Genomic DNA, 27,289 nt, shown 5'->3' on the forward strand with positions numbered 1-27,289 from the left:
CCAGTACGTTTACCTTACACGTTTTATTTGAGGTCTAAACTTTTAATTAGTAATTCGTGAACCTTATTTCGAAGACAAGGTCCAACGATGGCCAGCTAAGTGTATTGCGGTTAGTAATGTTAGTATGGTTAGCTCATGTCTAGAAGTCGTTTTTTAATTTGCGGTAGGTACAGGTCGTATTCAAACGCGGATGTACTGAAATTATTGATTGCGCTCCCATACTTAATAAAAAAATTAATAAGTTCCAATATTAGCTATATCAGCTATATTATAAGGACCTCGTATTATTAACATTATAAGGAAATTCTTACACAAATTGACTAAGTCCCACGGTAAGCTCAAGAATGCTTGTGCTGTGGGTACTCGGACAACGATAAATATAATATACAAATACTTAAATACATAGAAAACATCCATGACTTAGGAACAAATATCTGTGTTCATCACACCAATAAATGCCCTTACCGGGCGTCGAACCCAGGACCATCGGCTTCACAGGCAGGGTCACTACCCACTAGGCCAGACCGGTCGTCAGTTATACGCTCCATCTTATAGTTAAGACAAAGAGAATAGATAGTATAGAGGGGTCCTGTCATAGTAAATTTTGTAGTCACAGTAAATTTACTGCCATCTATCGACACACGACTAAAACTCAAAATGAAAACTTATAAAATTATCAAATAAATGATTTTATTATTTTTATATCATTTTTACCCATGTTCATTCACTGATATCTATGTGTTAAAATTGTTAAATATGAAACGGCGTCGTCACGCCATCTAGCTGAGCATAGGCTAAAGGTGTGTGCGCCATCTATCCGAGAATGACTTTTTCTTGATTTCCGAGGCACGTTTTTTCCTTAGACTTTATTCATCTTATACGAAGTTACATATGTCTTTGGTTAAGATAATCCATGCAAACTACCTATCATCTGTCATGTTAATATGTACTCAGAGTTAGTCGCAGCCCCCTCAGTTTGTACTTTAACCCCCTTAGGCCCACTTGCACCATTCCACTAACCCGAGGCTAACCGGTTAAACCTGGAGTTACCATGGTTACCAGTACAATTTGACACTGAGTTGACGGTTAAACCGCTTAACCCCGTGGGATGGTGCAAGTGGGCCTTATTCATAAACGTTTACTAAAGTTAGCAAGCCGATAATAATCGTTTGTCCTTTTCCATCGTGGCAATACTTCGGAAAGGGGCAAACGATTATTATCGACTTGTCAACGTTAGCAAACGTTTATGAATAAGGAAGGGGGTAAGACTATATACCAAATATGGAGCGTCAACTCAGTTTGCACATTAAGCACCACTTGCACCATCCCACTAACTCGGGGCTAAGCGGTTAAACCGTTAACCCAGTGTCAAATTGCACTGGTAACCATGGTAACTCCAGGTTTAACCGGTTCACCCCGGGTTAGTGGAATGGTGCAAGTGGGCCTACGACTACCAATTTATTAGTTCCTCACCTGTAGTGATCATAGTCGTCTACTCTCATACGGAGCGCGGCGCCATGACTCACAGTCACCACGTGCCACTGAGAGTCGTTGTATGTCTGCGAAGTGTCCAGTGTGTCTCGAGGGCTCATTAGGACTAGTTTTCCTGTGAAACATAAGAAGAATTAAATTTTGTAATAAGGAAAGTTATATTTTACCAAAACTTGGTGTTTCCTTGAATGCGTTTTTTTTAATACTACATCGCTGGCAAACAAGCTTACGGCCCGTCCGATGGTAAGCAGTCTCCCTAGCCTATTAACGCCTGCGACTCCAGACTGTTAAATGCGCGTTGCCTAACACTCATACTACAAGAGCAGACTTCTTTGTGATTAGGAAACCCAGACAGACGTATAGTGGAGTCTTACCCGGTCCCGTTTTTACCCTTTGGGTACGGAACCCTAACGAAAGAACGTATGGTTTGCTTTTCCGTTCCACTTCTGTGATCATCTCAGCCATAAGACGTCCACTGCTGAACATAGGCCTCCCCCTTGGACCTCCATTCATACCGGTTGAAAGCGACCCGCATCCAGCGTCCTCCGGCGACCTTAACAAGGTCGTCTGTCCATCTTGTGGGTGGCCGTCCTACGCTGCGCTTGCTAGTCCGTGGTCTCCACTCGAGCACTTTTCGACCCCATCGGCCATCTTCTCTGCGTGCAATGTGATGTGCGTGATTTAGTGGTCTGCACGTCTCCAAAGCGGAATATCGCGCTGTCGCGCTTGTATTAGTCCGCCATTACAGATTATATACCTAGTGGAGTAAATCAAATGTTCCTATTACGCTCCAGTACAGTCTGTGGTGCGTATTTCGGTTTCCAATCACGTGAGTTGATCTCTTAGAGCATTTAGTAACTGGAGACGTCATGACTGTCATTTTCTGTACGAAACGGTCTGCCATTTTTGCGGGGGATGGGGCGTCAAATGTGTTGCTATTTCTACAAGATTTGTACGTAACGTACAAATAGCCCTGTCAGTCCATACAAAAGTTTGCACTTGTGTAAGTTTTTCGGCAGAGGGGTAAGCTCTTAAAGGCCACTCCAATAGGGGATATTACTGCAATGTTCTGCCGCCAGAGTGCAGCACTACCGACTCAGTAAATTCATAGACCAACTTATACATACTGTGCCTTAAACTGTTTTTTGACAAGTTTTCACAGACAATAAAATATGACATTGATGCATCAAGGCGGCTTGTTAACAAGGGCCTACCGGTAAACGCGAAAATCAAAATTTAGTTATCTGCCTCTTTATCGCTCGAATATGCAAGAGTGATAGAGAGATTAGATAACGAAACTGTGATTGACGTGTGTTAATGTGGTTTGTTTACTGTATGTGCCACAAAGGTGCCACCTACGCAGAGCTTTGCCTAATATTCCCTATTGTGCAAGTTTTTCGGCAGAGGGGTAAGCTCTTAAAGGCCACTCCAATTATTAAATGCTCTAAGGTTGATATCCTTACCATTAGTCAGGGACAGCGTCAAACTATCCTGCATAGTAGGCGTCTGTGTTCTACTTATGTAGACAAATATGAGGCCGTCAGGCTGGTCCGTCTTGAATTTCAAGGTCAACTGCAGGTTCTCTGTGGAGATGTTCATATAGCGCAGGGTGCTGTCTCCACCTGACAAGGACACTAGTGATGCGAACTGGAAAGAAAACGAACCGTTAAAGGTATCTGCCCACTACACCGTATCGTACCATGACCGTAGTAGGAACGTTTCAGGCAAAAAAATATTCTTTGTATTAAAAAGTATGAGACTATGCCCACTAGCCCGTTCCGTCTCTGACCATACCCGTCGCGTGCCATGCACGGACCGTCAAAAATTGTCAGCGAGGATATTTTGCCGGTGCCGAAACGCTCCGTGCACGGCACGCAACGTTGCCAGAACGGTGCGTGCAGGCGGTGAAACGGTGAGCATACGGGTTATAACCGCGTACGGTGACCGTTCTAAGCCCGTTATAAACGCGTTGCCATATTTCTTGCTCGCTCTTGCCAGTCTGATAACTATTCGGTCGCTCTTTCTAACGAGTCTTGCTCTCGCGAATAATATGCGGGTACTAAGGGGATGAAACGCAGATGCTACGGGGATTATAGGCGGATGATATGGGGATGATACGCGGTTACGACGGGCACTAAACCCGTTATGCACGAGTATGAAACGATGTGGACACGTTCTAGTGGACATAGTAGTCCGTGTCGCGTTACATTCCGTGCCCGATACGATTGATATTTCATATAGGTACATACAAATACGACGGTTAGTTATAAAAATGCAAAAAAGTTTATAGCATTTTAATAACATTCATTAAAAAATACTGTTTTCCGAATTTTTGTTTTACTTGGGCTATGAGAATTTGTCAAATGCAGCAAATGCCATCATTCTTAGCTAACGGAACCTTATTAACTCTTTCGCTTACAATATTTTAAACTTTCGCATTTTGAACACATACATATTAACTCACATATAAAGACTCTGTTTTGACATTTTGCTGGGACATCATGCAGTCAGCCGCGACCACGACCAGTGAAACCTGTGTCGAAACGTCGGTAAATCAAGGTAATTAAATAAAATTCGCGTGAGACCCGTTTATAAATGTGAGTTAATATGTCTTTCGCTTACATTCTCCCCTCCCATTCTCCGTTCCATCCCCCTTCCTCCTTCTATTTTTACTTACCTTGCACCCGTCTCCAACGCCGATAGACTCCACACTGTTCTTGCTAAGGTCCACGCTGGCTTCGTTCACACTGATCTGCCTCATACAACCATCGAATCCTTGGTCAGTGATTTGGATGATGCCCTTATTGTTACCGCCGAAGTTCATGCTGTCCACCGCGTAGATTTCGCTCTAAAAAAAATATTATGTCATATTCTTTGGATATCTTATTATCTAGATGTTAACAACAGTTCAACTGATTTGTACTTGTACAATTCTGCCCTCCTAGCCGAATAGCGCTATCTCAAAAATAAATGATTTTGGAAATGGAATTCTCAGTAATACCAAAGACATATGTAACTTCGTATAAGACGAATAAAGTCTAAGGAAAAAACGTGCCTCGGAATTCAAGCAAAAGTCATTCTCGAATAGATGGCGCACACACCTTTAGCCTATCCTCGGCTAGATGGCGTGACGACACCGTTTCATATTTAACAATTTTAACACATAGATATCAGTGAATGAACATGGATCAAAATGATATAAAAATAATAAAATCATTTATCCATATATATAAATTTTTTGATAACTTTATACGTTTTCATTTTGAGTTTTAGTCGTGTGTCGATAGATGGCAGTAAATTTACAGTGACTACAAAATTTACAATGACAGGACCCCTCTATACTATCTATTCTTTTTGGTAATACGTAGAAACTTATAAAGTATAAGTTAGCAATGAATTTTCTTTTGAGATAGCGCTCTTTGGCTTAGCAGGGCAGAATTATATATGTAAGAGCGTTTTAATGTGAGCTTGCATGTACTTTACAACCTATTTTAGTCACTTCTAACATTATTTTTTTAACCCCTGACCCAAAACGGGGGGAGGGGTACGAGTAGGTATATGTTTGATGCCAATGTCTGTCTTTCTATGGCACCGTAGCTCTCCAACGGATGGACCGATTTCGACGCGATTTTCTTTACGTGCAAGCGAGTTTCTTTGCAGTGGTTTATATGTTTGAAAGAAATCGATCCAGCAGTTTGAAGAGTAAGTATCAGCTCTTGTCCAAAATGATATAAGGCATTTTAGGCATATAATTGATTTATTTGGCATCACTTAATTTATTTATAAATTCCTAAGCGTAGTCTACTTTAATATTGTTTCCCGCGCGTTAAAAATAGCTCCAATAGCTCCATTGTATTATTTTATTTATTTAAAACAGTAGGTTTTATCTTTTTCACAATAAGAGCTAAATAGTTTGCAGCAGTGGGGTGTCTATACGAGTAGAACCCCATTCCCAAGAGCTTGCCTACTTTAAGAAGTTTTAGTTAACAATCCTGGAGACCAGAAAATTACATTAAAATTAAAAAAAAATCTTTTACGCGCAGTCAGCCTTCCATCCCTGTCACACCTACCTGTGTAGACGGAGACACCATCTGACTGCTCTCATTGTCGACGCTGAGCCAGCTGCTCTTGAGATGCCGTCTCGCGTCCAGCTTGTGCCATTTGCCGTCGTTGTATTCTTTGGTTGTCCCGACGATTACCAGCTCTTCGGGGTTGCCGAGGGAGACCTTTGAGAGAAAATTCAATAAAAATCAAAACAGAACATCTTATAATTCACATTGAAGGCGTAGTACAGTAGACTCGAAACGTCAGTTGCCATTGACGTCATGGGAAACAAAAGGTACCATCAGCCACAAAAGTGCATGGAATTTATTACCTAATGAATTCATTCATAATTTCTCCATGCAATTTCGCAGCTCACTAGACATAAAATCCATCAGCTTTTTATCCCAGCATTAAAATTCTTAAATATTTCAGCTCCAGTTTAGAAGATCGACCTGATCTTCTCCACTCCTGGTTTTGAAAAACGTGAAGAGGTCTTGGGATAGTGGCATGGTCACTTGACCTTCTGACCCTTAAATTAGAGACACTACCCATCTAAAGAAAACATGAGGTTACCTGCAAGTACACTTTTCCATCTTGCATCTGAATAGAGTCAAAAAGATAATTCTTATCATCTCCAGCCAAAAAGATAAGACCGTTTTTGGCATAGGTAGGTCCTGAAGAATAGGAGCACGTAGTTCTTCTGCGGGTCATGTGATTGGACAGGCATGGTCACTTGCTTGATCGGATCCATCAATTAGATCTAGCCTAGATATCCTACCAACTGTGTAACTAACCTGGAGATACACCTTCCCATCTTGCATCTGAATCGAGAAGAAGTTTCTATCATCTCCAGCTAGGAAGATCAGACCATTTCTGGCGTAAGTCCTGAAGAACAGGAGTACGTGGTTCTTCTGTGGGTCGTGGGATTGGACGGGCATGGTGACGTGAGCGCGGCCATTGAAGCGGTACTCTTGAGGGCCGGATTGGGAAGTTATCAGCTTATCTCTGCAAACATACACGTACGATTATAATCAATTTATTTGTATCTACTCAATCAATTATCTACTCAAATCATGAGTCAGTAAACTACCTAAGAAAGTATTAGTCCATTGCTAACAGTCAAGGTATTAAATCGGACAAAGTAGGTACCAAAAATTTGTAAAAGATATAGTTCGTTTTTTAGCATTAGAAAAATGCTACGCGATCTTGACGTGTCTTATATTGAAAAACGCTTCTTAAAAATCAGTAACTATTACTTATGAAAGCAAAAGAATGTAAATAGTCGTATATGATTCATAATTGTTACATATTTGCCGTGACTTATTTTTCAATAAAAAGACACGTCAAGATTGTTAACCTTTTTTCTAATGCTAAAAAAAACGAACTATAGTGTTTACATATTTTGGCACTTAGTCCGTATCAATATTTAAAACATTGACTGTACAATTTTCTGAATATAAGCAACTCACCTCTGCCTGGCCCCCTTCAGCTTCTGCGCCGCCTCAAAGTTCCACAGACCAACGGGCGTGTCACCCAGCATGAGCTCCTCGATCTGACCCTCGAACGCCGGGTAACTGACACCTTGCAGCTTGGAATTGGATGGAACACCGCCCACGTACAGCTTGGACTTCTGACGGTCTGTAAAAGTAATATGTCAAAATGTCATAGTTTTGTAATGGTTGCATGATTGTCAAAAGGTTGAGAAGCACGAATTATCAGTCTATACTTGAATGGCGGAAAAACATAAATAGACGTTAACTTTAAAATGTCCTCGTTGACTTCAGTGTCCATAACATAAGGATCATCTAATCCCACTAACCAAAAGTTTTTGGCAAATATTTCATTTTTGGTACAAGCTTTTATCGCTGACTGTACTTTTCTTTCCACAGACAACTAATACTCGTCGATACAATTCTAAAAACCCCAAACACAATTAGGTTGCGTTGTTTTATCACAGAGTTCCTATGGCCACCTCCTGTCTCCATCATCAGATTAGCTCCATGGTACCACAAAATTGCATTGTCTCCCGATTTACACACGTATGCAAATTTGCAGCTTTATCGGAAACTGGGAAGCGGGTCAAATTTAACTTGCAAGATTTGACCCGTACAAATTAGTGATGTAACGATACCGATACCGATATATAGGCCGATATATCGGCATCACTAATTTAAATTCAGCCGATATCACAGTTTGAAATGTGCGAAAACGAACGACGCTGCTAATAATTTGTATAAACTTTGATTCCATAAAAAAATGTACGTAAAGTGAACTATAATTACTGATTTGGATTTACTTTTGCTTTGATTGCTTGATGGTTACCTAAATAAATGTTTTCTTTGATTTTGATTTGACATTTTTCACACTTCTCAAAATCGAGTGTCTATTATACATAAGTATGTTTTATGCATATTAAGTATTATAATTCCTTTATTTATTTGATTTATTAACTAACTACTATGCCATTGATATCGGTATCTGTATCGGTATCGCCGATTATTTACTTCAAAAATCGGTATCGGTATCGTATCGGCAAAATCATGTATCGTTACATCCCTAGTATAAACATATTTACATAGGTACGTAAGTACAATCATATGTAAGTAAAGTAACAGCTAGTACTAAAGAAAACTCAATAATGTAAGTACCCAAGTTGAAAATGGTGTGTTGTCCTGGAAGGACCACCTCCTTCGAATGGCTCTGTTCCGTTCCGTCTTCTAGAGCTTCGCGGATCGTGAATTTCACATTGCCCCCAACCCTGTAAATGAAATATAAGTAATTATAAATTATAAATTCATACACATACATCATCATCATCATCATCATTTCAGCCTATATACGTCCCACTGCTGGGCACAGGCCTCCTCTCATGCGCGAGAGGGCTTGGGCTATAGTCCCCACGCTAGCCCAATGCGGATTGGGGACTTCACATACACCTTTGAATTTCTTCGCAGATGTATGCAGGTTTCCTCACGATGTTTTCCTTCACCGAAAAGCTAGTGGTAAACATCAAATGATATTTCGTACATAAGTTCCGAAAAACTCATTGGTACGAGCCAGGATTTGAACCCGCGACCTCCGGATTGAAAGTCGGACGTCATATCCACTCGGCCACCACCGCGCCTACGCGCCGCGTGCATACACATACACGATATAAAATTGCACGACAGATTCTTTTTAAACATCCTGGAGGGCAAGATTGAGGGGCAAAGACGCAGAGGAAGGCCCAGGCTCACATATCTCAGTCAAGTAAAAGATAGAGTTTCAGTCGTGTCGTACGAGGGAGTTAAAAGGCTGGCTCAGCAAAAAGAAGAGTGGCGATTACTCCACCGACAAGAGCATAGCTCTTAAATACTGATGATGATAAAATTGCATTGATAAAATTTAAAAAACTTGTAAAATTACACCTTCCTGAGTTACAAAACCAGAACCTTCCCCTAAAATAAAATAATAAATAATAATATATATTTAATTTATGTACTTATATAAAAATAAATTACTGGATATCTATGTATATAGCATACACACAAGCACACCTGTGAACAGTCATACCTCTTATGTACACACACACATACGCACACACACATACAGTCGCGCTTAACGGTTTCCGACCAGAGGGATCAAGCTGAAAATCAGGGCTGGATAATACCACCAATCTAGCAAAACCTGAGACTGGTACCCATTGCCTATGTACTAAAAGAAATGCTGTTCTGTACTTGAAAAAAATGTTAATATTAATATTTGTTTGTAAGCAATAATGTACCTACTTATACTGTAAGATTACGGCGACGATTGCGAAGACGATTGTGTCATCACCGCAAGGGAATCCACCTACAACGACGAAAACGGCAGACCCCGACAATTTGGAAACATCGAACATGGGAATAGATGTATTGAATGACGAGTCGATTATTCTCACGAATTCCGATAAAAACAACTACCATACAGTGACGTATAAAAGAGGCCGGATGCAGTTAAGCCCCAAGCGTAACGCAGTCACCGGGACCGGCCCGGTTGACAGCGACTTGCACACGGCAGAGCGTGTCAAGAAAATCCACGCATGCTTTTTTAGGAGTGATACAACTCAGGAAGTCATCCAAACGTATATTGTCAAGAAAACCGGCTATACAAACTGCGTAGTCGAGAAACTCCGCCTTAAACACCAGCATTACGCATCTTTTTCCATTACCGTCCCATGCAGTAAGTTTGAGGAATTGATGTCCCCCGATATATGGCCACACGGGATTGTAGTTAGCGAATGGTTTCGAGTAGAGATGGGTAACTCAGGAGTGATAGATAAAAAAGATATATATCTTTCTCGTTTCATGAATCACTCTTCTTGTCTTTACGAATCCGAATGTATCAGTATATCCGTACCGCTCACTCCCTCGGCAACGATTTACTAAAGCGAAAGCGATGACTCGGTCGCGCGTCGACCGAAGTAACATAACACAAACGAGCGACAGCGGTCGTTCAGGCGGATTCGGACGCGTCATTCGCTATTCCGCGGGAACGAGAAGTAGATAGTATAGTATTTCTCGCTCGCGCAGGATGCAATGCAAATTGCAATGATGAGTTATTAATTCGGTTTATGAGTTAAATTGCATTGCATCTAATAAAATGTAAACAAAAAGCAATAAGGTATTTTATTAGGCAAATATATTCTTGCGCATGACAATACGAACCAAATCAAGCTTCCTTGTGAATGTACCAATCTATATCCATCATGATACAAAATGAAAATGTCGCCACGTTATAATAACAATTCTGTCTCTCTCTCTCTCTCATTCATAAGATGACGCAAAGTCAGTAAGCGTCGATACAGTTACGAGCGGGACAACTGATACACACGGATATAAAGATATAAAAGAATGATACATATCCCAGTGGTAAAAAGATATATATCAATCTTTTCCCTCTACTGACACATTTCGCCCATCTCTAGTTTCGAGCCAGCGGCGGGCGCGCCGGGCGCGCTCCCCCCCGCCGCCGCGACCCCCGCTACACAGCTGATAACGAGGCGTAAACAAACCTTGCGAACAAATAACGATAATACAGTGCCATTGATCATTTGTCAGCAAAACATTCAATCACTCAACAGCAAAACCAGGCAACTTGAAGTATTGTTAGAAAAAGAATTGAAATGCGACATTCTAGCCTTAACTGAGCACTGGTTGACAAGTGATCAATTGGAAAGTATTTATATAAATAATTTTAGACTAGTCTCCCAGTTCTGTCGTAATTCGCGTGAACACGGTGGCGCATGTATTTATGTAAAAAACTCACTGAGAGTAAAAGAGTTAGACGTATTAACCGCCTTATCGGTTGAAAGATACTGTGAGATTGCTGCCATAGAGATTTTAGATTTTAATATGATAGTAGTTTGTTTATACCGAACAAACCTAATTAGAGCGTCAGACTTTTTGGATGTACTGGAGCGACTGCTCAACAAGATTAATGAATTAAAATATGATTGCGTTATAGTAGGTGATACTAATATAGACTGTTTGACCTTAACCACCGACCATAAATCCTTGGTAGATATACTGTCCTCATACGACTTTAAAAATATTGTGAACTTTCCAACTCGGGAAACTAGGACAACATCTTCCTCCCTAGATCACGTTTATATAAACCTAAGCGACAACACCCTTGTAACCGCATTTCCAGCAATAACAAATATTAGCGACCACTACGGTGTCCGCGCCGTGATTGAGCGCGGGCGCATGTCAGTGCCACCGGCGCCTGCGCGTACCCGCCGTGTCCGCGACTACACAGCTGCTTCCAGACTCGCCTTCGCGCGAGCCGTAGACAGCGTAGATTGGAACGAATTGTATAATAACAAAACCACCGTTGATGATCTCGCCCTTGCAATAATCAACGTTATAGTGAATAAAATAGAAATCTGTTTCCCATTTAAAATTAAACCAAATGTTTCTAAATTTTCCACTTGGATTACAGAGGATATTTACAACACAAAACGACTACTGTTTGATCTTGTTCAACTCAAAAACAAGTTTCCCGATAAAACGGAGATGGTGCAAAAAATCGCTGACCTTAAGAGTAGGTATGATAAGCTTACGTGTAATACCAAAGCAGACTTCTATGCTAGTAAAATTAATAATAGCGACAATAAGATCAAAGCCATGTGGAATATAGTCAACACAGAGACAAATAAAACCAAATCTTCCGCTTTTGACTATACAGATGTCATCAAAAAACCAGATGGCTCGCAATACTCTAGCAAATTAAATTTATTAAATGCTATGAACGAACAATTCGTTTCCGCTGCAACGCGGTGCGGGGCCCCACCTGCTCAGCCAGCGTGCGCCCTTGCCTCGCTCTCGCACGCGTGCTCCGCTGCTAATCGCTCACTACGATTTAAACCCTTTTCACCGGCAGAGGTGTATAAAATTATAATAAAGTGTATTGCTAATAAACCCACCCAAGATTTATATGGCATTTCGGTTGAACTCTTACGATTCTCAGCCACTTCCCTCATTCAACCTTTGTCTTTACTTTTCAATGAATGTCTGAGAATTGGTAAGTATCCGAAATCACTTAAGGAAATAAAGGTCAGCCCACTGTACAAGGGGAAGGGGAAGCAAGACGATCCAAGTTGTTATCGTCCCATATGTATCATACCTGCGGTCGCAAAGGTTTTTGAAAATGGGCTAACTACCCGTCTATCCCAGTTCCTTCTAAATAACAACTACCTATCGGAACGCCAGTATGCATACAGACCGGGACGATCAACCACAATGATGGCGCGCGAGGTGGTGCGTCGTGTACTTGAGGCGCGAGAGGGCAAGCTTGAGGTCGCAGTTCTTTTCTGTGACCTCTCGAAAGCCTTCGACGTAGTCGACCATGGGTTGCTGAGTTCGAAGCTCCATCACTACGGTATTCGAGGACCTGCGCAAGCCCTCATGTCTGATTTCATGAATAAAAGGACGCAGTATGTAACGGGACAAAGAGGCACCTTGAACTCACACGGCCTGTCGGCTGCCATCGGCGTCCCCCAGGGATCGTCCCTGTCAAATGTGGTATTCTCCATCTTACTTAATGATCTACCTATGGCAGTCAGTGAAGGTGAGGTCTATATGTATGCGGACGACGTTGCGGCAATTGTAACCGCCCCAAGCATCGATCAACTAGAATCGAAGCTAAACCTAGTAGCTGGACAACTGTCGAACTGGTTTGAACAAAACGGTCTCATACTAAACCTAACCAAAACGCATTTCATCCAGTTTGATTTGTCTGGGCGCAAGCGCCGTCCGTTGCATATAGGCCTCGCCGGCGGCACCATAGACCAGGTTAAAAGTACCTCCTTTTTGGGCTTCCACATAGACCAAAGCCTAACATGGGAGAGTCATATTAATTCCCTGTGCGGCAAATTGGGAAGGGCATGTTTCGCCCTTGGCAGGCTGATGACATTACTTACGCTTAAGGCAGTCCGCAGCTGTTACTTCGCCAGCATACAGTCCATCGTTCAATACGGGCTTGAGCTATGGGGACGTGCGGCCGATTGGCTACGTGTTTTTAGGCTCCAAAAACGAGCTATAAGGGCTATTGCTCGAGTTCCATGGTACGAGTCTGCAAGGCCACACTTCACTAACCTAGGGATTATCACGTTGCCAGGTCTCTTGATACTGCAAATAGCCTCATACACGCGAGAGAATTTAGATAAATACCACAGGCGGGGTGACAATAGCGACCGTATTACACGATACGGGCACAAACTAGCAGCAGTGCCCCGTAGCTTAGCAAAGACGGCAAAAACTATACACGTCATGGGCCCCTCTGTGTATAATAATCTACCAACAGTAATAACAGACGCACCTAGTTTGTTAATTTTTAAAAATAAACTTAAAGCTTGGCTTGTTGAGCGGTCGTTCTATAATATAGAAGAATTTCTGACTGCGAAATATTAATGATAAAAATAGAAATCTACGCAAGTAGCTAATGTATTTAATTTTAATTTTTAATGTTATTTGTACTAGTTATGTAAGCTGACATGTAATTACTTATTACCAATAAAGAATGAGTATGAGTATGAGTATGAGATTTTGTTTTTTGAAGTGAAAATTTCTTTGGCGGCGCTGGGCACTTTTTGAGGTGGGGAAAAAATGATAAACTCGAGACAGCGTAAGGCGATCACGTGACCGTAAGGTTTAGATGGCCACTCATTTATATGGCATTTAAATCAATAAAGAAAAACTCAATGACATTACATGAAAAAGGTTCTAATCTTGTACGGGTTGAAATACGAGGATCTCACAGTTACATTCTAACTTTATATCACTCCAATATAATTCAATAAAGCTACATCTTGATGAAATCGCTAATAAAAGTGAACTCTAGTACTGGTGAATAAAACTCAAAATATCATGACCAAATATATTTAGATGCGAGGTCTGCAAGGTACCTTTACAATTTTTATTCGAATTTTAAACAATTAACGCTACAAATTTGAATTTCGAATTTTAAACAAGCTCACTGACCAGCAATTTCGGAACTAAAGTTATTCAATAGAAAGGAGGATGTGTCAATTATACATAGTGCTGCAGACATTTTGGACTAGTCATTGAGTTTTCACTTCTGTCGGCACTCCTGGGGTGCAACCCGTTGTTTTTTTTTGGCAATAAACATTTTTGAATGATTCACGGTTAGTTTCACTAGACTTCTATCGACCGGGATATGGACCATCATTACAAACAATAACGTGAACAGCGACTATAAAGAATACTGACGCTAATTTGAGTAATATAGAGGTACCTAATAACTTCGACGTCGAACTAAGAACCGCTATCCCTTCGTGTGCCGAATTCCCGCAGCGGCAGGGAAATAAAATGGCCACGACTGCGCGCCTCCATTTTTCATATTTTGCCCCATTTGTCGGGCGAGCCAACGACATCCAGATATGTGCAAAATGGCGTCTGACACACGAAGGGTTAACAGTTCTAATTGACAGCCATCATGATAAAGTGTTAACGGATGATCTGGACCACGTATGGTAAAGGAAACTCACCTGTCAACAATGACCTGGTACCACTTGTCATCATCCACTCTCTTGTCGCTGTTGATTCGCATCGGCTCACGGCCGGATTCTGCGCTGTCTCCAATGTCAATGACCAGGTAGGGGTAGCCATTTTGGATGCTGACTGCCATGAAGTCGTCCTGAGGAGAAAAACGGTGTTAGTGACTTGTACAAACAGCAATACTCTTAACTATCCATCGGTGGACCTTATTACAAAATGCATAAAGTCCACTATCGACAGTTTTTCCAAGGTAGAAGAGGAAGCCATCAGGATAGCTGGTCTTGAAGTAGGCAAATACAAGGGTAGAGGTGGAGATCTCATTAGTGGTGTTCAGGATGGCAGACTCCTACTCCTAGGTTTCTAAATAGAAGATGATATTTTAAGGAGTCTCTTAAAATAATTACCGATTTAGGCTGATGCCTTCAGGGTTTCCAAGGTAGAAGAGGAAGTCATCAGGAGACCTGGTCTTGAAGTAGGCAGATACATGGGTAGAGGTGGACATCTCATCAATGGTGTTCGTGATGCCAGACTCCTAGGTTTTCTAAATAGAAGATGAAATTATAAGGAGCCTCTTAAAAGACTTACCGATTTAGTCCTCCTAAGGCTGGTGCCTTCAGGGTTTCCAAGGTAGAAGAGGAAGCCATCAGGAGACCTAGTCTTGAAGTAGGCAGATACATGGGTAGAGGTGGACATCTCGTCGATGGTATCAGGGATGCGTGGTTGAAGCGTTGCGAAGCGGTCGAAATTTACGCCAACTTGGACGCGGTTGGCTACGGTGCGTGCCTACAAATATCGCATATATTATAATCTTATACCTTTAAGCGAGCAATTCTTGTATATTTATTTATATATATATATCGGGGATCTCGAAAACGGCTCTAACGATTTCGATAAAATTTGCTATATGGAGGTTTTCGGGGGCGAAAAATCGATCTAGCTAGGTCTTATCTCTGGAAAAACGCGCATTTTTGAGTTATTATATGTTTTCCGAGCAAAGCTCGGTCTCCCAGATATTAAATAAAACAGTAGGTCAAAGCAAAGTTTGGGCGGCTGTCGAAAATATTTTTTTTTTTACCTTTATACTATGTTTACATATCTCCTTTTATTGTGAATTCAATAGATATATTTTTGCTGGCAACATTATTATTTTAATATTTTACTTGAGCGAAGTGGGGCACCACCGGCTAAGTTAGGGTTCCCTACGTTTGATACTTTTGCCAACCCTGAATTTCAATAAATTGCAACATTGATAACGGTGTTTGCTTATTACGTACTTGTTCGATTTGTTCCTTAATCTTGCTAAGCTTTTTGGCGGCTTCAACCTTACGTCTCTCGAAGTCCTCCTGCTGCGTTCTGACTCCGTCATATTTCTGCTGCAGCTTGGGCTTCAATCCGTCAATGTTGTTTACTGAAAGAAAAATATGGATGAGAATCTATTACCTAAATGTCCTAGATACTTCCATTGACATCATTCCAACATTGGTCAAGTTTTTGATTTTTGACAAGCAATGTTATGAAAAAATGAAATGAAAAAATTGTTTATTTGGATTGCAACATTTCACAATTCACAATTAGTTGTGCTTGGAATCTCCTAGTAAGTATTGTAAAATACTTGTAACAGAAGACCCCGCTACTAACTTTTAAGGTTTTATAAAAATAGTAGTAACCGAACATATCATTACAAAATATTTAGGTGAAGATATTAAGCATGAACTTAAGCTAAAGTTAAGTTTAACATACCATATATGTTAGCGGCTTTCCAAAAATAAGAGTAATAATACCGCATTCTTATTTACTTGTGTTCATTTATAAAAAGTAAGGTGATTGAACTTCCCAATTTTACTTTAGTTAAAATAATTAAACAATTGTGACGTCACTACCGGTCAGCCCACCTCACCTGACGAACAGGTGGAAGTGGTCGAGATTGGAGGGGCGATGGTCTAATAAAAGGCCTTGCACCTCATTAAAGCGACCATTATTATCTGAGCAACCTTAGGAGTAAGACCTTAACAGCCTATGCTGACAAAAAGTGTCCTAAAAGTGTATTATTGTCATTTATTGTACGATGGTGCTACTAATATTACTGTAAATAGCTAAAGTGCTGATAGTTTAAAAAGTGTGCTGTGTAAAGTTATAAATAAACGATAAATATGAGTATTTTACAACGAAGTTTCTTTTCTACAACGAAGACCTCAGCCTTCCTACTACGAGTTACCACGATTAGCGCTCAAAAGGAAGCCGAGCCCTAACATATATATTATAATTAAAATTAAATTTAATAATTACAATATGATGTTGAAAGATTAGTGCACTCAAAACAATTAAATTACAAAATTTAGATAAGACGTGCGTGTGTGTGTGTGTGTGTGTGTGCATGTGTGTTATACATTGAAGAACTAATTTATTTTATTTAACCTTTGACACTCACCCAACGTCTCAACGTTATCCTTCATCTTCAAGGCCTCATCAGCTTTCTTCGGCAGCGTCTGAGCTGACTGCTTGCTGGCGTTCAGATCGTTCCCAAGATCCGACATCTGCTTGAGAGTGCTCTTGACTGTCTGGTTAACCTTTTCGGCTTTGTCCATCTCGTCTTGAAGGGATCTTTTTGTGATGGCCGGTAGGGAGCTGGGGGAAAAATGATTGTGGCTGTTGTAAAATTTTTGGAGCTTTTCTGATGTCTCGTGCCGCCCAATGAACATTAGGATGTACACTCAGTTTCGATGGAATGTCAACCTTAATTAAAAACAAAGTAGGTAGCATATCATTTGTCTCGTAAAATTTTCGAACAAATAAAATTTTCAAACAAGATTTTAACTTCTTTGGCTATAATTTTGTATGGTGAGAGGCACGAGGCTAGAACCTGAGTAATAATCTTTAATTAATCAACTAAAACGCAACTGCAAATAAATAAAGAAGATTTCAAGCACAATATTCTAACTAAGGAGGGCTGTGTGGTTTGAACCCCGTTTCAATCTGTTTCAAATGTTTCAATCCACCTCAATAGTCTTCTTAATCAGCTGAAATGAGGGTTATATGTACACATCGGTAACTCGTGGCATTTAGGTAGCACTTAAAATATTAGTGATGAGCACACATCGGTAACTCATGGGACTTGACAGTTTCTAACAGACTAGTGATGTGACAATGTTCTTCCTATACGAGTCGAGAAAAAGAAACCACTAAAAAAATAATTAATTAAACTAATGTTTTAAGTGCTACCTAAATGCCACGAGTTACCGATGTGTAGTTATATGAATTGAACCTTAAGCTTTCAGAAGGATAATTAGCCAACTTAATTAAGGAACAACTTACAGGACTATAGCGCTGTTGCGATCATCACATTCCTCAATAGTCTTCTTAACTTGCTGGAGGGCTTGCTCTGCCTTAGTCTGGTTGGGGGCCAGAGCATTGTTAACTATGCCCAGCGCTTGTATGGCTTGGTCGCGAAGAGAACTGGAGCGGTTTAAGGCGGGGCCAACCTTTTCGTTTAGGTCTGTGTTCTACGGAAAGATATAGGAATTAATAAGTTGTAGCAGATTAACTGTACCTACCTAGCTTATTTATTTTATTAGCTGCGACCACGACCAGTGAAACTGTCGAAACGTCGGTAAATAAAGATAATAAATTAAATTCGCGATAGACCCGTCTATAAATGTGAGTTAATATGTGTTCAAAACGCGAAAGATTTAAATATTATGTTCTAGCTTAACGATCAATGCATAAGGCCTAAAGCAACAGGCATGTTGCCGACGTTTAGAGAAAGCGAAAATCATTTATAGAAAACGCCAATTGAAAAGAAATGATCAGCCGGCGTATTATAGATGGCTTTATCCACGTTTATCCACGTGATAAAATAACTGTCACTTTTTAACACCGCGGGATAGAAAGTGACGGATACCGTTTTGTCACGCTGTCACGTAGACAAGAACGACCATCATATCCGTGCTGTACGCCAATGCCGATAAATTTTTACTTTTCTATTAACCTTTGCTGATAAACGATTGTGAATAAGTAGAACTGTGAAAAGAATTGTCTAACAAACATTTAGAACAAACATAATCGCCCAGTTGAATTCACACTTGGCTAAACTTACAATGTTATTGGTCTTAGTATCCGCCTCCGTCGCCTCGTCGGCGGCCTTCCTCGCGGCCCCGATCTCTTGAACGATGCTCGAGTAAGCAGAGGCAGCGCTATAGGCGTGCTGGCGGCGGGTGTCGTTCTCTCGCTCTGCCAGGGCATGGAGATTCTTGGCCTGAAAGAGACGGATATATGAGCCACAAAATAAGGAATTGTATATACATAAAACCTACGCAATATTCTGCTTTGAATAGAACTTGGTCCCTCAGCGGAATATTTACTTCAGATTGACCGAGTCTCAGAATGCAAATTAGCAACACGATGGCGGATAATTCAAAGTCCACTTTTACCTATTTATCAGTCATTATTATGTATTGGGCTATTGTATAGTCTTTTAATTTCCTTGTTAAGAATGTCTACAACGCTGATGCGTTAGTAATTAGTTACTATTGTCCAGTTTGGAGGAATTATCTAACAGATTTAACTTATCTTCGTCCGTAGCATGGAACAGACTTGGAATCTCTTCCCCGCGTTCCTTCAATGCCCGTTCCAACTTATTATTTTGCTCATTAAAGTTTTCTAATGCTGCAGAAGCGTTGGTGACTATAGCAGCGGCGAGGTTATCTAATTTCTTGGAGGAGGTTATATTATATCAATACCAGTACATATTAGACTATTGTTTATTTAGAACTTACCCGACTCTTCAAATCATCAGCATGGCTTCTAGCAGCGTCCGACGCATGGTACAAACTTGGAATTTCCTCTCCACGCTCTTTTAATGCCTGTTCCAATTTGTTGTTTTCGTCATTAAGGCTTTCTAAAGCTGCAGAGGCGTTGGTGACTATGGCAGCGGCGAGGTTGTTCAGTCTGGTGGCGTTGGCGATGTCTGCGCCGGCGTCGATGAGGTCTTTCATGGCTTCGGAGTTCAGGTTTCCGACGGAGGCGACCTTGTCGCTGAACTTGGAATTTCTGTAAGGAAATTAGATTAAATTACAGTCTGTACTGTTTTAGGGTAGACACAATGTAGTAGTAATTAGGAAAGCTGACCCCGCAGCTGTCGAATACACAGCTGGGAAGAGAAACTGTCTTAGAGAGGGGTTTGAAACAGGAAGGGCCACTCCAGACACAACTGAATTCAGATATGAATGTCTGCAGTAACAGAAAGTTATGTGTCCGGTAACGGGAAGTGCAGAATGGGCTGGTAATTAAACATACCTACTATACTACTTCGGTGGCAAACAAGCACCCGGCCTAATTGTAAGCAGTCTCCGTAGCCTACTTACTGCTAGCTTTAAGCCTGTCGGCCACATCAGCCCGTTAATTCGCTGCAGCCGTATGCTCCATCATGTCTTCCATCTTGACGCTTTTCACGGGAGTTTCATAGTTAAAACTACGAGTGTGGAAGAGATTAGCTCAGGACCTCGTAGGTACTCGAAGAAAGGCCTAGACTGAAAGTGATGAAGACTTACTAGTTCCTGGCTTTAAGCCTGTCAGCCACATCAGCCCGCTGATTGGCTGCAGCCGTATATACTCCATCATGACGGTTATATCTTGACGCCGCTTCTCACGGGAGTTTCATAGTTAAAACTACGGGTTCTGGATGAGATTATCTCAGGACCTCGTAGGTAGGTACTCGATGAAAGGCCTCGACTGAAGACTTACTTGTTGCTGGCTTTAAGCCTATCAGCCACATCAGCCCGCTGATTGGCTGCGGCGGTGTGTTCCATCATGTCTTCCATCTTGACACGGAGCTTGTGCGCCTCGGTCACCAGCTTATCGAAGTCCTGCAATCATCGTAAAATTTCATGTTGGTCAATGGTGTTAAGGAGCCAGGAGTTAAGCGGTGTTGGTAATGAACACTTTAATATGGACGTTGATATTTGTTTTAAATATAAGATAATCTATAACAACAAAAACCTTGGCTACCTATTATCAGGAAAACCAAAATAATAACGTTTGTATTCGGCATTACCTTCCAACATGATTTAAAACGCTCTTGATTTTTAGATGTGGAGAGTTCTCACAGTGCCAAATCACTTCTAAGCGTACAGTTGTAATGCATAATTATTTTCCATCGTATTTTCACGGAAACGTACGAACGTGTCTTGCTATTTCAGTCAGTCTCGGTACAAAAAGTACTGAGGTTGATTGAAGTAGCATGACCTACACGAACGGTTTCGAGAAAGTACGATGAATGTCTATCTGTCAAGCAAGTGTCAATTGCACTATAGTTTATATTATTATAATCCGCTCGCCTGCGCTTACTGATCTTGATATTTGAGTGTCATTTTTGTCAATAAGAAATATTTAATCAGGTTTTTTATTGGTATATCCCAAATTGTTATATATATATATACCGTGGCTTGTTGGTTAACGGGTTGAACAAAAAGGCTCATCCTCTCAAGCTGTTGCGTCGCGTTCGTATGGACGTCGAGCGCTTGGATCTTCTTGGGTGCCAAGTCTTTTTCTGTAACAAAATTTAGTTAATTAATTACAAATTCCTGTAAATGGAATTCTAGATAACCGTCACCATTTAATAGTTAAAATAAATTTTGTCGCCGTGAGACGCCAAGATTTTGTCGGTGTTAGACGACAGACAATAAAATAAGACAGAACTTTGTCAGCTTGAGAAGAAATAACTTTAAAATCGGCGTCAGACAACGTGATATTGTCGGTGTCAGATTATACACTATCGCATACTGTCTATGGTTTACGCGAAATCTGCTTCAGTACCTTTAACATCATCCCTGATCTGCTGCGCCTCAGTCAGCGCGCTGTCAACCTTAGGCTGCTGACTCAGCTCCAGCCCCGTCGCCAGATCAGCGACGTGCTGCACCGTCGTCTCGGCCGCTCGAGCGCTGTCGCGTATGGAGGACAGGACGATGTCGGCGTCGGACGACAGGACGCCGGCGCGAGTGATTTGCTTCTCGCTGTCTGTAGCTGCAAATTCCGCCTGAAAAGGAGAATTGTAGTATTTAAACCTATAGGAATAGCACTCCACCAATTATTCGCCTATGAAAGCGACTCTTTCGATTTATGACACTCTTATATTTTGCAAGCAGTGGAATCAGTTTCTTAGAATTGACTATACTGTGGGTAGAATTATGTACAAGATGTGGGTAGGGTAGATTACGAATAAACCCGTACGCGGCAGGAAAAAGTTGATAAATGGCGGGTTTTTTTTAAGAAATTAGAACTTTTTCAAAATCAAATCAAATCAAAGCATTTTCTGGCAACTAATATACATACCTTTCAAACTAACATATACCTACTTATACACAATAATAAAAATCTTAAATACTAAAAAATCTTTTTCGTGACGCAGTTTTCTATTGCGGCGTCAGTTGCTCCGGTGTAGGATTCGGCAGATTCCCACGGAACCAAATTAATAATTTATGTAATTTTATTTTAAGTTCAAATTTCTCAATAAAATATCTCGAGTTATCAACTTCTTCCCGCCGTGTACGGATTAACAGTCTTAGCAGTGCACCCGTTGGCTCAATCCATCATCCGATCCTGTACAAATAAATACTTTATATGGCGCAATCGGTAGGATACAAAAGATAAGATATGAGAAGAAAAATATGAGAATATTTTCTAGGCTATAGCAGGCTCACCCCGCGATTTTGTCGCGTCACAACAAGTAGCTACAAGTACATCCTGCCCACACCAATTTTGGTGGCTAGCCATAGGCCACGCGTGGCGCTTGCGCCACCTAGTCATATCTGTCCTAATCGTAACAGACGCGTTTTGCTAGAGAGTGAATCTTCTGTACCTAGTACTATTATTTATTCTGTGGCTATAGGTACTTTGGTGGAAAGCGGAATATCAATCTTGCTTTTTCGGTCTGCGTTTTAGCTGTCAAAACTTACGGATCTAAGCAGTCCTCGGCCAGCGTTCTCGATGGAGTCAACAGCGTTTGTGGCAGCGTTGACGTCGACGCTGCGTAGTTCGGCTAGGCGTGGACGCATCGTTGAGGTTTGGTTCGAGATGTAGTTCAGCCTTTGCGTGGTGAAGAATGAGTCGGCTTTGTCCTGTGAAAGGCGATTAGAGTTAGACCATGAAAAATCTTCAACGATTTTGGTAACATACGCAGTGCAAGTGTTATTTATACGTCATATTTTCATAGAAGTTTGACGTTTAAAAAAAATAACACTTGCACTGCGTGTGCTATCAAAATCATTGTAGACGTGGCTTGGTCTAGGTAACTCTAGGAGAGAAAAGGCGCATCAGTTAAGGAGCAAAGAAACAACAAACGTACAAACATAGGTATACCTACTTAAATAAAGACAACCTTAAGTTATTCATTTATTACATTGACTGTCCGTAAGTTCTCGACGTGTATAATAAACGCCGAAGCGTCGGGTAAGGTTTTTAAATGAAATTAGTCAGATACTTTAAGGATGACTCACTCTAGACCGGGCCGGGGATGGGCCGGAGCTTCCGGCGCTTCTTTTTCTACGGAAACCACCACGTGATCACCGAAATATCAGCCGTCATAGAAAATGATTATGTCGGACGCTAGACGCTAAACGTGAGTCATCCTTTATGGCCTTTATGCGATTTAATTTATGACCGCCATTGTCGGCAGTAGCCGACATAGGTTACAGTACTTACAGTGTATAATTATCCTTCTTACATTTCATTTCAATCACAAGCTTTATTGAGTTGTGGGGCTAGACTTAGATCGATTTGTGTAAGGATGATATTCCACCTATGTATAAAATTTGTTTGTCCAATGTGTACCTACTTCGTCTCACATTTTGCTTAATGAGAGATTGAGACGCAATGACATCGGATAAAGGAATTGGAGAGATGGAATACCACCCTAAGTACGATTTCTTCGTGGTATAAAGCCGTTGCGTCAAATTATTAAAGGGTAAACTGTATGGAAATGAACCTTAAACTCCTGAGTTTCGTTCGCAAGCCTCGCGCTCATCTCCTCCACGGATATGACGAGAGCGTCGGTGCAAGAGTCGCATTCTTGACAACCCTGCTGGGGAACCAGCACCCATCTGCAAAAAAGTGGTTCAAAATGCTCCTTTTAACCGATATAAGACATACAAAATCAGGCTCATTTTGCCGTGGTCTGATAAATAAGACAAACCATCGTGTAACTTTAAGCCGCCGGCGACATGAGCACGCTCGATGAAAAATTCTATGGCGGTTAAAAGGTTAAGAGCCATAGGCTACCAGATTGGGAATATTTATTCTGGAGGTTTTTACAGAGATTATAATTAAGTATTCTAGTTTGCTCGTTACAACAATGAACATTCAGATGCCGAGAGTGAATGCTTTACGTAGTTTTTGTGTAATTATTTCACACAAAGCGTTCGGTGGTCTTTATTTCGTAATATTCTTGACAAATGCAATAAGGTAGCTCCAAAGCCAGAGTAAATAGGTTGTCACTAAACCAGGTGTGACTAAGGGTCCTTTTTTTCTCATTTCCTTTCGAGAATTTTCTATAGGCAAACTTGTCAAAATTAAAACTTTATTTTATTCTTGTGTCTAGAAGTATGTAACAAAAACTGTGTCAACTTATTAAAAATTTCATAAAATGTATAACAGCGCCATCTAATGAATTAAAACCTATAGGAAGCGTGCATTTTAAATTGTAAGGGACAGCACAAGAGCCCCCTGTTTATTGGTGCGAAGTGTAAATGTCAAGTTTATGCTTCCAATGTACCCCACAAGAGGGCAGAATCTACAATGCACTAGAAAACGAACGTGCATTGTAGAGGGCAACTCATGCTTTCGTTGGCGTGAAGTATTAACGTATAGTTTATGTTTCCGATCCAGGCCACAAGATGGCAGACCCTCCAACGCGCACGGTCCCTATATTGTTTAACATCGTTTCCTACCTTTCCGGGCAGCGGTCACATTTCTCCCCAATGACTCCAGGCAGGCACTCGCACTGGCCGGATTGAGCGTTGCACATGAAGCCGAGCGAGTATCCCTTGTTACAGTTGCAATCTGCAGAAAAAAGTAATGTGAGTACCTACTCTTTCTAATTATTTTTGTACTCATAGGAAGCGTGCGTGAACTTTATGGGGCCATACTTTACAGTTATTCGCATCCGCAACCGCGGAACTTCCGCATGTTTTCAAAATCCGCATCCGCATAAAATCGATGCGGAGCTTAATGCGGATGCGGATGTCGAACAAGTCGGTACAGGAACGTCTTAGCGGCGGCGTAATCGCTAGGTAATTTCGTCATTACCTAGAATGAAATCGTCTAGATCCAGAAAAGTCGGCCATGTTACTGTTTATTAAATATAACGCACCTATATTCTTGCTCAAATACTACACTTTTCATTTTATTTTAACAAAAAGCCTTGGAGAGCGCGTGAACTGCAGGTAACAGCACCGCCTTATAGTTGGATTACAAGGTGGCAGACCTGCTAACGCGGTCCCTATTGGTTAATAACGGAGTAACGAAGCAATTACCCCAGAATTTGGTACTAAAGTAAACTCACGATCGCATCCGTATTTCGTGTAGTTCCAGTAACCAGCTGCGCACTGTTCGCAATGTCTGCCAGTCACACCCTTCGCGCATCTATAACAAATAAAAAGGGGGTCATAGCCAAGAAAGTCATTCCAAAGCTTTCTCATATCCAACAGTTATTACTAAGGGCTCCATGGATCCCTAAGATGGCTTAAGGGGTCCCAAAGATTCACAAAATCTACCTACAAGAGGAATGACAAAATTTTCATAATAAATTCAAGAAGAACATTTGCCTGAATTGTCCAGTCTTCAGATCACACTGGGTACTGTCATTAGCCATGCCATGCCATGTCTCATTACAGCCAAAAGATAGATACACGACTGTATCTTGCTTGGATAAATTCTTTCAGGCGAGTCTACACCCATTCTTTCTTGGCCTATGTATGGGACCTGATGAGTCCACACTACAGATTAAAAAATGGGTAAGTACTAGACTAGTAAAAGTCATGCAGCCCAGAGCACTAGACAGCCCGAAGTGATCTCAATATAATTCTTATCCAATGAACTTTTTCTTGTCTACACAAGGGACCTCACAGGTGCCCCTCTATATATACAAAAAGGATACAGTTTCAAGGTCAAGGTCACACTGGTTGCTCTCACTCGCCAGTCCACACTGACACGGCATGTGGCCCAGTCCACAAGACAGCCCAAAGTAACCCCAAAATTCCACAGAATGGTCCAACAAATTTATGCCACAAGGGGCCTGGAGTTCTAACCGGGCCTATACTATAGACGGAAGAGGGGGGTACTTACTTGCACTGTCCAGTCTCAAGGTCACACTGGCTGCTCTCACTGGCCAGTCCACACTGACACGGCATGCAGCCCAGCCCACTTGACAGGCCGAAGTGATCCGGTGCGCAGGCGTCGCAACGGTCGCCTATGACGCCGGGTCTACACACGCAAGTGCCGGTCGTGTGGTCGCAGTGGTCCATGCCGTATTCATCGCAACTGCAGGCTGTGGAAGAAGTTTTTATGTTAGAATAGTTTGAGAGGGCTAAATAATTCAGAAGACTTTTTTAATTTTCATGTCAAAGTATTATTTCGAAGTGCTTAATGATTACGTCAAAGTGGCATTTCTCTGTTGAGAAAAAATTTTCCGTTAGGTATTGTTCTTTCTAAAATTTTGGATGATAAAAATATTGGTGGGAAAGTACCATTAATGCCAGTGGAAGGATTCAACGGGTAATTGGTCTACTTCACAAAGGTCAGAATGATAGAGATTTGTAAAAGTGTCATTGATATCTGAGTCATGATTCTATGTTGGTAAAATGTTTTTACTTCTATATTTCCATTGTAACGTAGACCTATTCCTGTTTCCATTGCCAATGGCCTGAAGAACAAACCCCGTGTACCCCGCTCCCGCCGTGTTTTGATGCATTTTAGACGGTTCCCTGTCACACTACACTACCCCATCAGTAGTGTGGCTAGGCGTGGGCGAAGGCCCCATTCGCCTTAGGGGGGCTCGCAAAGCCAACGTTTTTATTACATTGGGAAAACACATTGAAAAGGGCCTCGCAGATGTGGTGGTTTTCACCCATGGCTAGTTCACGCTACGCCACTGACGATAATCCAGGGAAGTTTCAAAGTTATCAGTAGGCATCTTGATTACTTACCAGTGCAATTCTTGCTGAACACAGCGTCTCCGTAGAACCCAGGCGCGCAGAGATTGCATGCTGCCCCAGCAGTGTTGTTGACGCATTTTAGACAATTCCCTGTCACACTGTCGCATGATGACGGGTCCAGTGGGTTGATGTTGCCAGAGCAGTTGCAGGGCTTGCAGTAGTCATCTAAAATTTTTGGGTGAAGTTGAAATGGTTACCTAAATCTGTAAAATTATCTATTTTCCTGTATTTTTTCTAGGACTATTTAGATCATGAGGACCAATGCCGGTCTTCTTCGGTTGTGCTTTAACCTAAACCAATGTTTTTACGAATTGTGCGTATACGGCTGCCAAGATTTTCAGCAATAAGGTGTCGACGTCAAGTGAACTTACTGCAGCCATTTACACAGCGGACTGTCTAAACTCATTCATTTGGCATTAGGTCAACGACACCTTCTCGTAACTCATGAGGCCTTGGTACTTGCTCCTTGCTAAATTCAATTTTTAGACAGTTTTTTTCTCGACTTTGGCCACC

At 41.3% G+C, this 27,289-nt stretch overlaps 1 protein-coding gene across 1 annotated transcript in view; it reads right to left on the reverse strand.

The window, feature by feature from the left end:
• Nucleotides 1-27,289, reverse strand: part of LOC134804019 (laminin subunit alpha) — a 98,614-nt gene that overhangs the window by 13,996 nt on the left and 57,329 nt on the right. Inside the window, exons 37-59 of the mRNA XM_063776873.1 lie at nt 26,768-26,941; nt 25,908-26,109; nt 25,126-25,205; nt 24,512-24,623; nt 23,551-23,665; nt 22,523-22,684; nt 21,384-21,603; nt 21,008-21,117; nt 20,313-20,434; nt 19,346-19,619; nt 18,667-18,825; nt 17,886-18,073; nt 17,002-17,198; nt 15,848-15,981; nt 15,159-15,356; nt 14,564-14,712; nt 8,184-8,293; nt 7,005-7,173; nt 6,330-6,540; nt 5,562-5,717; nt 4,169-4,339; nt 2,955-3,138; nt 1,474-1,606 (exon numbers count right to left, since the gene is read on the reverse strand). Coding sequence (XP_063632943.1) covers nt 1,474-1,606; nt 2,955-3,138; nt 4,169-4,339; nt 5,562-5,717; nt 6,330-6,540; nt 7,005-7,173; nt 8,184-8,293; nt 14,564-14,712; nt 15,159-15,356; nt 15,848-15,981; nt 17,002-17,198; nt 17,886-18,073; nt 18,667-18,825; nt 19,346-19,619; nt 20,313-20,434; nt 21,008-21,117; nt 21,384-21,603; nt 22,523-22,684; nt 23,551-23,665; nt 24,512-24,623; nt 25,126-25,205; nt 25,908-26,109; nt 26,768-26,941 — 3,730 coding nt within the window. The remainder of the gene's footprint in view (nt 1-1,473; nt 1,607-2,954; nt 3,139-4,168; nt 4,340-5,561; nt 5,718-6,329; nt 6,541-7,004; nt 7,174-8,183; nt 8,294-14,563; nt 14,713-15,158; nt 15,357-15,847; nt 15,982-17,001; nt 17,199-17,885; nt 18,074-18,666; nt 18,826-19,345; nt 19,620-20,312; nt 20,435-21,007; nt 21,118-21,383; nt 21,604-22,522; nt 22,685-23,550; nt 23,666-24,511; nt 24,624-25,125; nt 25,206-25,907; nt 26,110-26,767; nt 26,942-27,289) is intronic.

The sequence above is a fragment of the Cydia splendana genome, chromosome Z (genome assembly GCF_910591565.1).
Source record: "Cydia splendana chromosome Z, ilCydSple1.2, whole genome shotgun sequence".
NCBI classification, from domain to species: Eukaryota; Metazoa; Arthropoda; class Insecta; order Lepidoptera; family Tortricidae; genus Cydia; species Cydia splendana.